This window comes from Pristis pectinata, chromosome 5 (genome assembly GCF_009764475.1).
Source record: "Pristis pectinata isolate sPriPec2 chromosome 5, sPriPec2.1.pri, whole genome shotgun sequence".
In the NCBI taxonomy this organism is placed as follows: Eukaryota; Metazoa; Chordata; class Chondrichthyes; order Rhinopristiformes; family Pristidae; genus Pristis; species Pristis pectinata.
The window spans coordinates 23,888,823-23,900,869 of record NC_067409.1 but is presented as its reverse complement, the minus strand read 5'-3'; the positions used below and the strand labels follow the sequence as shown (position 1 = coordinate 23,900,869).

Here is a 12,047-nt window from a genome sequence, read left to right as displayed (position 1 = left end):
TTTCCTTCACAAAGCCACGCTGGCTGTCCCTAATCAGTCCATGATTCTCAAGGTGTTCATAAATGCTATCCCTTAGAATCCTTTCTAACAGCTTACCCACCACAGACGTGAGACTCACCGGTCTATAATTCCCTGGCCTATCCCTATTACCTTTTTTGAACAAGGGGACCACATTCGCAACCCTCCAATCCTCTGGCACCACCCCCGTAGACAACGAGGACTCAAAGATCCTTACCAGCGGTTCAGCAATCTCCTCCCTAGCCTCTCGAAGCAGCCTGGGGAAAATCCCGTCAGGCCCCGGAGATTTATCTGTCTTAATATTATTTAACAACTTCAACACATCCTCTCTCTTGATATCAACAACCTCGAGAACATTACCCCTACCAGCACTCCCTTCCGCATCATCAAGACCCCTCTCCCTGGTGAATACCGAAGAGAAGTACTCATTGAGAACTTCTCCCACTTCTGCCGCCTCCAGGCAAATTCTCCCACCTTTGTCCTTAATCGGACCTACCTTCACCCTAGCCATCCTCCTACCCTTCACGTACTTGAAAAAAGGCCTTGGGATTTTCCTTAACCCTACTAGCCAAAGCCTTTTCATGTCCCCTTCTAGCTCTCCTCAGCCCTTTCTTAAGTTCCTTCCTCGCTACCCTATATTCCTCACGGGCCCTGTCTGAACCTTGCTGCTTATACCTCACGTATGTTACCTTCTTCTCCCTAACAAGTCGTTCCACCTCTCTCGTCACCCACGGTTCCTTCACCCTGCCATTCCTTCTCTGCCTCACCGGGACATATTTATCTCTAACATCCTGCATAAGATCCCTGAATATCGACCACATCCCCATGGTACATTTTCCTTCAAAAAGGACATCCCAATTTACACTCCCAAGTTCTCTCCTTATAGCCTTGAAGTTAGCCCTTCCCCAATTGAAAAACCTCTTGTCCTCTCTGCACCTGTCCCTGTCCATGACAATTTTAAAGGTTATGGAGCAATGGTCACTATCCCCCAAATGCTCACCCACCAATAGATCCTTCACCTGTCCCGGTTCATTTCCTAAAACTAGATCTAACATGGCATTCCCTCTAGTCGGCCTGTCAACATACTGCGTCAGGAATCCCTCCTGGACACACTTAACAAATTCTGTCCCATCTAAACCTTTGGCACTAAGCAGGTTCCAGTCTATATTTGGGAAGTTGAAGTCTCCCATTATAATAACCCTGTTATTTCTGCTTCTCTCCAAACACTGCCTGCCAATCTGCTCCTCTATATCTCTACTCCTACCGGGGGGCCTATAGAATACTCCTAGTAGAGTAACTGCTCCTTTCTTGTTCCTTAACTCCACCCATACGGACTCTAGAGATGATCCTTCTACAACATCCATCTTTTCCACAGCCGTAACAGTGTCCCTGACCAGTATCGCCACCCCTCCCCCTCTTCTCCCCCCTTCCCTATCCCTCTTAAAACACCAAAAACCAGGAATATTCAATATCCACTCCTCTCCTGACATCAGCCACGTCTCAGTAATAGCCACGATATCATAGTCCCCCATACTTATCCAAGCCCTCAGTTCATCCCCCTTATTCCTGACACTTCTTGCATTTAAGTAAACACACTTCAGTCCATCTATCTTACTACTTTTACAGCCTGTATTCTGCTTCTCCTTCCCCAAAGCCTCTCTGCCTGTTTGATCTAACTTTTCCCCATTCCCTTCTTCCTCTGACCTACTCCTCCGGTTCCCTTCCCCCTCACAAACTAGTTTAAACCCTCCTGTACCACCCTAGCAAATCTCGCCGCAAGGATATTGGCCCCCTTCTGGTTCGGGTGTAACCCGTCTTCTCTGTACAGGTCCCACCTTCCCGAGAAGAGATCCCAATGATCCAGAAATCTAAAACCCTCCCTCCTGCACCAACTTCTCAGCCACACATTTATCTGCCACCTCCTCCTATTCCTACCTTCACTATCACGTGGCACTGGCAGCAATCCCGAGATTGCTACCCTTGAGATCCTGTTCCTCAATTTTCTGCCTAGCTCCCTGAACTCACTCTTCAGGACCTCATCCCCCTTCCTACCTATGTCATTGGTGCCAATATGGACCACAACCTCTGGCTGCTCTCCCTCCCACTCAAGAATTCTGTGGACCCGATCAGTGACATCCCGGACCCTGGCACCTGGGAGGCAACATACCATCTGGGATTCATGCTCACTGCCACAGAACCTCCTGTCTGTTTCCCTGACTATCAAGTCCCCTATCACTACCGCATGTCTCTTTCCCACCCTTCCCTTCTGAGTAGCAGTACCAGTCCCAGTGCCAGAGACCTGGTAACTGCAGCTAGGCCCCTGCAGGTCATCCCGCTCAACAGCTTCCAAGGCAGAAAACTTGTTACTGAGGGGAACAGCCTCCGGGGCTCTCTGTCCTGTCTGCCTGCCTGACTTCTTCCTCTTCCCTCCCCTGACCGTCACCATTCTATCTGCCTCCTGAACCTCAGATGTACCTACCCTAAGGGGGGTGACTGTCACCTGATGCACCGTGTCTACAAAACTCTCTCCCTCCCTTATGCTGCGCAGTGTTTGTAGCTGCGACTCCAGCTCATCAACTCTGAGCCGAAGTTCGTCCAGCCTCAAGCACTTACTGCAGATGTGGCCATCTTGCACCGCAGTAAGGTCCACGAGTTCCCACATCAAACAGCTGCAGCACACCACCATGTCCTCCATCTGACTACCTTTTTTTTCCCCTAGTTAGTCCCACCTACAAATCTATAATGACCAAAAGCTAAACCTTGCCTTTACCTACTTACCAGCTACTTACCCTCCTTGCCCCTTCGCGCCGAAGCCCCTTGAGCCAAAGCCCAGAACACTCCGCTGCCACTCACTCCGCTGCCCGCTCCGACGCTGCCCGCTCTCAAGGCTGTTTGCACTGACCTGGCTTAATGTTTACATATCTGCACTTTCCAGTTGTGGAAACAATTCAGGATGGAAGCGCTGAATGCATTGTTAACATAGAACATAGAATAGTACAGCACAGGAACAGCCCCTTTGGCCCATGATGTGCCAAACTAATTAAATGCCTAACTGAACTAAACTCTTCCATCTACACAATATTCATATCTCTCCATTCTTTGCACATTCATGGGTCTATCTAAGAGTCTCTTAAAAGCCTCTATCATATTTGCCTCCACTACTACCCCTGACAATGTATTCCAGGCACTCATCACTCTGTGTATTATAATAAAAAAAAGGCCTACACATCTCCTTCGAACTTGCCACCTCTTACCTTAAATGCATGCCCTCTAGTATTAGACATTTCAACCCTGGGAAAAAGATACCACCTGTCTACTCAATCTGTACCTCTATAATCTTAAAAACTTCCATCAGGTCTCCCCTCAGCATCCAGCGCTCCAGAGAAAACAAACCTGGTTTGTCTAACCTCTCCTTATAGGAAATGCCCTCTCATCCAGGCAGCATCCTGGTAAATCTCTTCTGCACCTTCTCCAAAGATTCCACATCCTTCCTATAATGGGGTGACCAGAATTGAATGCAGTACTCCAGATGAGGCCTAACCAGAGTTTTATAAAGCTGCAGCGTAACTTCCTGACTCTTAAACTCAGTGCCTCGACTAATAAAAGCAAGCATTCCATATGCCTTTTTGAATACCTGTGCAGCGTGTTCAGTCAACCTGGACTTAGACCCCTAGATCCCTCTGTACATCAGTCATGTTAAGGATCCTGCCATTAAAGTGCACTGTCCCTTTACATTTGTTCTCTGATCTATCTGATGTTAGAATATTGAGGCCATTTATGGAATCCTTACCATTACAAGTTGTATGGTAAATAAATTCATAAATAAGTATGAATTTTTAACTGTGATACAAGTTGTGCAGAACCGTATATGATGTTTGATTTTCATAATATTTCCCCTTGTGTTTTTAAACTTTCAAATCTATTCCTTATGTAATATATTTTAGAGGTCATTGTGGCAATATTTACAGCCAGAAATAATTTGCAACATTTTCATAATGATTGTCAAATGACAAAGTCATAAAGAATTCAAAATACTCAGAACCCCGCAATTTCCATTGAAGTAAAATTCATTGGCTGAGTGGCCTCCTTCAGTGATGTACCACATGATGAAAAGTTCTGAGTCTGCTACAAAGATCCCTTTAAATGTGTAATTGTTTGGTGATAATTTTAAGTTAAATTTTATGAAGTATTAGCCTCTGTGGTCTGCTAAATATTGAACAGATATTGTCGCAAATAGATCAAAGTTTAAAGTTAAGTGAGCGTTCTCAAAAAAAAATGTACACAGGTTGTACCTTTATCATGTCCCTTATTTTTAATCACTGTGTTCACTTTCAGTTCTGCATTGGTGGCTGTAGGCATGTGACATTTGGTTTTGCTGACTTGTAGTTAAATCATTATGGCAATGAGGGCTACATCCCTACTGGATGCATCTCAGTAGTAGAATGAGGCAAAGCAAGATAACTACAGCAGGAAATTCCTTGATAGTACAGACTTTAAAACTATCATTTCCTTTCCACAGCCGTATCACCAGAGTTGGAAAAATTTCCAAATATAGAAGCCTAAAATTGTTTTTTTAAATGTCGGGAAAGAGAATGATAAGTACAACGTGCAAGACACACATGCACATAGATGGGACGTGCAAGCTATTTCAGTTTGACTGCAATTTAAGTTATTGCAGAGTAACTATTTATCTCAAATCATTGCAATTTGCAGGAACTTTTATCAAACTGTATACTTGTATTATTTCCTCTGTTGTAACTGATAACTGGACTGTTAATGTTAACAGAATTCAGATTGAGCCTAACCATTATGTGTATGATAACTGCAAAGCTGATTTATAAAAAAAACTCGATGTTTCTTCAGGCTCTACAGTTATAGTAAATCTTGAGCTAGTTCCTGTTATGTTGGTTGTTGGCCCAGCTGTAGTGTCTTTTTGGTTCTACTCTTATGGCTGCAGGATTTTTCTGTGGGCAGGCTGATTAGATCCATGTGTTCTGGAGGGTGTAATTGAACTCCCAAATCTCGCCACAAACTGTAGTTCTACTTTCTTCTAAACGTCCCTGGAGGACTTGTATTGCCAGAAATATTGTTCCTGCGATGAGAAGATAGGCCAGTATTGTGGGGAAATGCTAGCAGTTTCATGCAGAATAAAAAGGTATTTCCCTGTAAGATTGGCAGCAAGTTTGGGATTTTCATGCAAGTATGGAATCCCACTATGGAGCAGGAATTTGAGGTGGTTCCCCAGCATTCATCCTGAGGATCCACTTTGAACCAACTCTGCCTGCTTATAGTCATACAGCATAGAAATAGGCCCTTTGGCCCAAGTTGTCCATTCTGACCTGGCACAAGGACTTCTCCATTGAGTTCAGTGGAGGAGAACAACTTTGAGGAAGTAAGATATTAGTGTTTTAAGACACAAGAAAGACTGCAGATGCTGGAAATCTTGAGCAACACACAAAAAAAAATGCTGGAGGAACTCAGCAGGTCAGGCAGCGTCTATGGAGGGAAATGGACAGTTGACGTTTTGGGCCTAGACCCTTCATCAGGACACCAATTTTTATATTGATAGTGAATGCCTCTGAATGTCCAATAGCATTTGGTGATTTGGAGAGTGCAGCTTGGCTGCTATCAAAGATTTCTGGACAGTTGTGTGGATGGTGCTTGCTCCGGCCCTGATAGGAATAGGATTTGTATGCAGAAGGCCTTGCCACAGTTAAGGGTCTCTTCCCTGAGGTTCGAACTTCCTTGGTCCAGCAAGTTCTCAAATACAAACGCAAGAAATATAGACAGAAACCTAATCCAAAGGTTAGTGGTGAGTGTTTACACTCACCGCTTACGACAAAATTCAGCTCGTCTCAAATAAGAGATCCCATGGCACCATTCTGAAGAAACATCGAGTTATTCCCAATGCCCTGGCCTGTGTTCATCCCTCACTCAGTATCGCTAGTACAGATTATCTGGTCATTATCGCAGAGTTGTTGGTGGGCGTTAGCTGTGCACAAATTGGTTATCACGTTTTAATCTTCATAACCATGACTACACTTCAAAATATTTTGTGCGATGTATAATGTTTTGGAGTGAAGTAAGGCAGTATAGCAATGAAGATCATGTTTTCCTTGAAGACCTTCCTATCATTATGTTTTGTAGGATCTGTATTGGTGTTAATTTCCTTTTTCCTGTTGGCAATATTTTGAAAATGAGTTTTCCAAAAAGCTTTTTGACATCCTTGGCAGCTTTGGCGTGGAATCGGCCTTGCTTGAGTTTTCTGAGCTATGGTTTTGATCTTGTATCCCTTCAGTTGGAGGAGTTGCTTTCTGTAAGCTGGAGAGGTTTTGCCTACCAAATAATGCCGAGCTGGTGACTAGCGTTTCATGTCATCGATCATTCAAGAATTGTATTCCATTATTCAGAAAGTATGAGGTAAGGGCCAGCGCTAAAGGTTCCTAAGCTTTTTTGGGTTTGCCCTCAGCATCTTCCACCTTGCCACCAGTGTGGACAACTAAGTCAGCTGAGAGTATAGCAGAGTTCCTTCTGTTAAGCTTTGCTATTGTATCCTCTCTGTTCCATATCAAAACACATTGTTGATACAATTTAATATAATTTGCCTTTAGCAAATCCATGCTGGCTTTCCATAATTAATTCACACTTGTCCAAGTGACTGCTATTTTTAGATGTAAATTTTAAAAAAAACAATGCTAGAAATCTGAAATAAAAATAGAAGTTCTGATGAAGGATCTTCGACCTGAAACGTTAAATGTTCCTCTTCCTAAGGATGCTGTCTGGCCTGCTGAGTTTTCTAGCATTTTCTGTTTTTATTTATGATTAATGGTTGTTTATGATTTATGGATTTTACCTTTCCCATTATCCCTTGTTGTTTTCTGCCTATTGTCTGGGATCTGTAGCATCAAGCAATGGTGGTATCATCAGATTGGCTGTGTTGCAATCACATTGAAAGATCTTGATAGATAAGCTAACAAGGAAATGAGCTCCAGTTTTAAAACATTTTTCTCTCTATAAAATACTTACAAAATTGGTATATTCAGATGGATTAAGTTGGAAGCTGAAATCTAATTAACTACCAAGAACAGAATAATTTTCTATTGTTATTATAAAATGCATGAAATTTTAAAACACTTAGTTTGAGGGAACGACAGCCCCCGAGTTTAAAAAAACTGCAGATGCTGAAAATCTGAAATTAAAACAGAAAATGATGGAAACATTCAGCAGGTCAGGCAGCATCTGTGGAAACAGAAGCAGTGTCAATATTGCAGGTCCGAGACTTGTAATAACTCTATTTCCCTTTCCAAAAGTGTTGCCTGAGCACAATAAAGTAAGTTTTTTCTGGGCCAGAGAGGTGATTCAGCAGCAAAAACTCAGTTACCCCTCATTCAAAAAGACATTGTTTTTCTATGGTCTTTACAACAGGAATAATTTGCAAAACACCAATGTGTTCTTCATTTCATTGATTTTATGTTGATTGGTGAAAAAAGACTACAACGTTGCATTCTATGGACATCACTGGCAGTATCATCTGGATTTCTACAACTAACTGCATGCATGCTCCCCCATTAAAACATTGGGAGTTGAATCTTCTGGATTTAATTTATTTTTGTAACTTATAGATTTCATGTTTTTGCAGTGTACTGCTGCCACAAAACTACAAATTTCACATCCTATGTCAGTGATAATAAATCTGATACTGAATCGCCTCACCTTTGTTCTTACCACAAGTCTGGCCCATCTCAGGTCCTGTTTCTAAAGTTCTTATGTAAATATTTTTAGAGATTTTCTGTTGGTCATTATTGTTGGTTTGGTGTCAAGTTTTATTGGATAATGTCCTTCTGGAAGTTATTATTGGGTTATTTTGCTATGTTAACGACTCAAATACTTGTTAAAGGTTTTCCAGTCACACAGGTCATCTCCCATTTCTCACATCACCCGAATACTCCTGCATCATCTGAACCATTCAATGGTTGTCTGTGACACCGAATTTGACGATGCATTGAGATGGTTAAAGTCAAATAGAAAGTAATGATTGATTATTTTTGACTGACTTAGCTGGAGAAAAATGCATGGAACAACAGGAAGCTGGTTTCAAAATGTTTCAATTTCCATGCTTTGGAACGTCCCTTTCTACATCCTATTAGAAGAGGAAGATGCGGGATATGAACATGGGAGTGGAATTAATTGAGTTGCTCTTTCAAAGGGCTAGTACGAACACAATGGGATGAATGGTCACCTGTTGTGCTTTGTCATTCACTGTGATTCTGCGAAAATATTCTGATCTATTTCTAATCCTAGCACCATGAAGTAGCAACTCTAGAGTTCAGTTGGTAGAAAAATTAGGGAAGGCTTCAAAATGTGCATTTGCTGAGAGATCTGTTTTGTGCAGCTGTCAATCACACAAGTACTTCCTGGTCCTGGTCATGCGGAATAGACAAAGTATTCAGCAAATGAACATGAAATACATTCTGTTTATGCATGTCAAGTTGCTATGGCATCTGACATGAGCATTCTGTGTAATAGATACATTGTTGTAGAACTATGCCAAGCCTTTAGTTACACTATAAATCATACAATGCAAAAATTAAGAGGTGATTTCAAATAAATTGTCAGCTGAAATTTGGCTGTTAAAACTTGAAATTGAACTTTATTTGACAGGTATGGATGGCCTGGATATCATTGTGACTCTCTTTGAGTTGTATGCTGGCTGATGCTGACGTCTAACAGGCTGGTTGCTAATTATAATTATTTTTGTTCTTAATTCACATGGATGTCGCCAGCAAGGCCAGTGTTTGCTGCCTATCCTTAACTGAGTGTGAACGGAGCAGCCCTCTTGGCATTTCAGAGGGCAATTAAAGGTCAACCACAGTGCTGTTCGTCTGGAGTTGTATATAGGCCAGTCTGCATAAGGGGGCGGGGGGGGGGGGGGGGAATGTTGATGGAAATGCAAGGAGTATAGGTCACCAGGAAAATAAGTAAGGAATGGAATGTTCTGTGAGCTGGCATGGAGTCTATGGACCAAAGTGGCTTCCATCTGTGCCATAAGGACGTGTAGGTAAAGACAACAAATTGCCTTCAAGGGCATAGGAGAAGTAAATGGGCTCTTAAAACAATCTGGTAATGTGGGCATCAGTGGCCAAACCAACGTACATCACCCATCTGTAGTTGCCCTTGAGAAGGTGGGGGTGAGCTTTTTATTTGTACTGCTGTAGTCCTGCTGAAGATGTTCTCAGATGCTGTTAAGGAGGAGGGGGCAACAGTGAGTGCTCCGCAATTTAGAGTCAGCTATTGTAAGGACTGGCAATATTTCCAAGTCAGGATGACAGCTTGGGGCAAAACCCGCAGGTGGTGGTGTTCTGTTCCTATGCTCTCAAATCCCCTATCAGAACTGCTGTATTACAAGAGGAGATAGAGGCTTCAAGTTTGGGATGTACTCCTGGAGTTGTCTAGGCAGGTAACTGTAGTGTATTTTGTAGATGGTACACACTGCAGCAACACTACCCCAGGGATAGGGGGATTGGATGTTTAAGATTATGGATGTGACAATGATCAAGTAAGCTGCTTAAAATTAATGGCAATTCTTGTTTTTACATTTCTCTCATTAGATTTAAACATGGAATTCAACCCTTCAGACCACCCTCGTGCTAGTACCATGTTTTTAAGCAAGTCTCAAACAGATGGTGAGTAGTCTTTGCCTTTTTGCCGTTAGGAATGCATTATGTTTTTATAGAAAATTCATTGGCATAATTTTCATTTTGAATAATAATACTTGCATTACACCAATGTGAGCAGTTCTCTGAGCCTTCACAATTTTATTGAATCATCTGGAAGCTTTGTTTTCTAAAGTAAACAGTTACAGCTGTCTTAAGTATCCTCATAATTCTAGTTTCTGACAGATGGAATTGGATTTGGATACAGTGTTTCTCTGCTTACTGCAATAAAAATGCTCTCTGATGACTAGAAGTGCATGGAAGTTACTCCAGATGTGGTTTGAATATGCCTTATACAGCAGAAAATGTGCATGGAGCAGTGGAAAGATTTTGCAGGACAGCACTCTGAATGCTGCATTGCAAGATTTTCTGCCTTTTGGAGAAGACGTTAAACCGAGGGTCTGTTCACCTGTGCAATTGGATAAATGTAAAGATCCCAGTGGAGGAGACTGAGAAGTTTGCTGGGCATCATTCCTCCGACAGTCAAAAGCCCCAGTAATTTTCTGGTCGTTCATTTATCTGTTATTGTGTAGAAGTGAGTTATTACATTTTCCTCTGTAACAAGAGTAGCTGCACTTAAATCACTCCTTGGTTGCAGTCTTTACTTCTTGTGTCTGCAGATGTGATAAGGTGTTACATACTGTATGTAGTAGATCTCCACTGTTGACAAATGGCTGTTAAATTGTGTTCTTGGCTAATTTTTATCGTACAGATGTGAAAATGTTCAGTAGAGATTCAATTCCTCATCCATCAGCCCTGCCACTTAATGATGATGAAACTGTGTAATTAGCAAGGACTCTTTTAAATAATTGGTTTGAATAATTCAAAGGAATAGGTGACTGAGTGAAACATAGATAACTGCTGTTGCATAATAGGCAAATTGACATTTAAATAGACACTTTAAAAAATGCAGTATGAATTTTTGAGAATTCCCTGGGTCTTGATTGGTTAATGAATAGTGGGTCTTTGTTTAGCTACACTTACAAAGAAAAGTCTTATCATGTATTGTGACAAATGGCTACAGTGGCCCTCAAAAGAGCTGAGTTAAGCTTAAAACTCAGCACTGCACTTCGTTTTCACTTGCGGCAGGTCTTCACCAGTTCTCTGTTTTAAGATCATGAGAATTCCATTAAGACTTAAAAGGGTAAATTTTCAGGATTCATGCTGCCCTTCTTGTTTCTGAATGATCACAAAGCTGGGTTATTCCATCTAAATTTATTTCCCTAGTTTTCTATTTGGCTTCAGAAACAACAGTTAATGGAAATGCTGGAAAAACAGGTTAGAGTTGTGCTAAGAATGAGAGTTCCAGATGCAGATACTTTTGCTTATTCAGGGAATTAATCCGTGCAGACAGCATATGCAAAGGCAGCAGAAATCCTTCAGTTATATAGTTAATATTGCTCCTTTGTTTGAGAAGTGCAGTTGGGACAAACCGGGAAATTATTGGCTGGTAAGCCTTACATCAGTGGTAGGGAAGTTATTGGAGAAGATTCTTAGGGACAGGATTTACTCATGTCTGGAAAAGCATGAATTTGTCAGGGAAAGTCAGCATATCTTTGTATGAGAGAGGTCATGTCTTTACAAAATTGACTGAGTTTTTTTGAGGAGGTGATGAGGGTAGAGCAGTGGATCTTGTCTACATGGACTTGTAGTAAAGCAGTTGACAAGGTCCCTCACGGTTGTCTGCTCCAGAAGGTTAAGGCATATGGGATCCACAGAGACATGGTAGATTGGATTCAAAATCGGCTTGGCCATACAAGACAGAGAGTAGTGGTGGAGGGGTTTTATGCTTGTGCATGTACATATTATTATTGCACTTTGGGAGGTCAAATGTAAGAGGAAAGTATTCAGTAATTGGCAGGACCCTGAGGTTGGCTGGATTGGAAAATATTAGCTATAAAGAGAGGTTGAACAAACTTGGCAACACACACAAAATGCTGGAGGAACTCAGCAGGTCAGGCAGTACCTATGGAGGGAAATAAACAGTCAACGTTTCGGGCCGAGACCCTTCATCAGGACTGGAAAGGGGGAGGGCAGAAGCCAGAATAAGAAGGTTGGGGGAGGAGCACAAGCTGGCAGGTGATGGGTCAGTCCAGGTGATGGGGGGCAAGGTAGGTGGGTGGGGGAGGGGGATGAAAGGGAGTGATCTGAGAAGCTGAGAGGTGATAGGTGGAAGAGGCAAAGGGCTGAAGAAGGAATCTGGTAGGAGAGGACAATAGACCATGGAATAAAGGGAAGGAGGTGGGGAATAGGAGGGAGGTGATGGGCAGGTCATGAGGGTGGGGGAGGGGAAAGAGAAGGGATGAGGGGAAATAA

At 42.2% G+C, this 12,047-nt stretch overlaps 1 protein-coding gene across 3 annotated transcripts in view; it reads left to right on the top strand.

Moving 5' to 3' along the window:
• The window catches only part of ccny (cyclin Y), a 197,364-nt gene that overhangs the window by 140,187 nt on the left and 45,130 nt on the right, over positions 1-12,047 (top strand). For all 3 annotated transcript variants that reach the window (XM_052016631.1, XM_052016633.1, XM_052016634.1), the window contains one exon: positions 9,627-9,701. In XM_052016631.1, the coding sequence (XP_051872591.1) occupies positions 9,627-9,701 (75 nt within the window). The remainder of the gene's footprint in view (positions 1-9,626; positions 9,702-12,047) is intronic.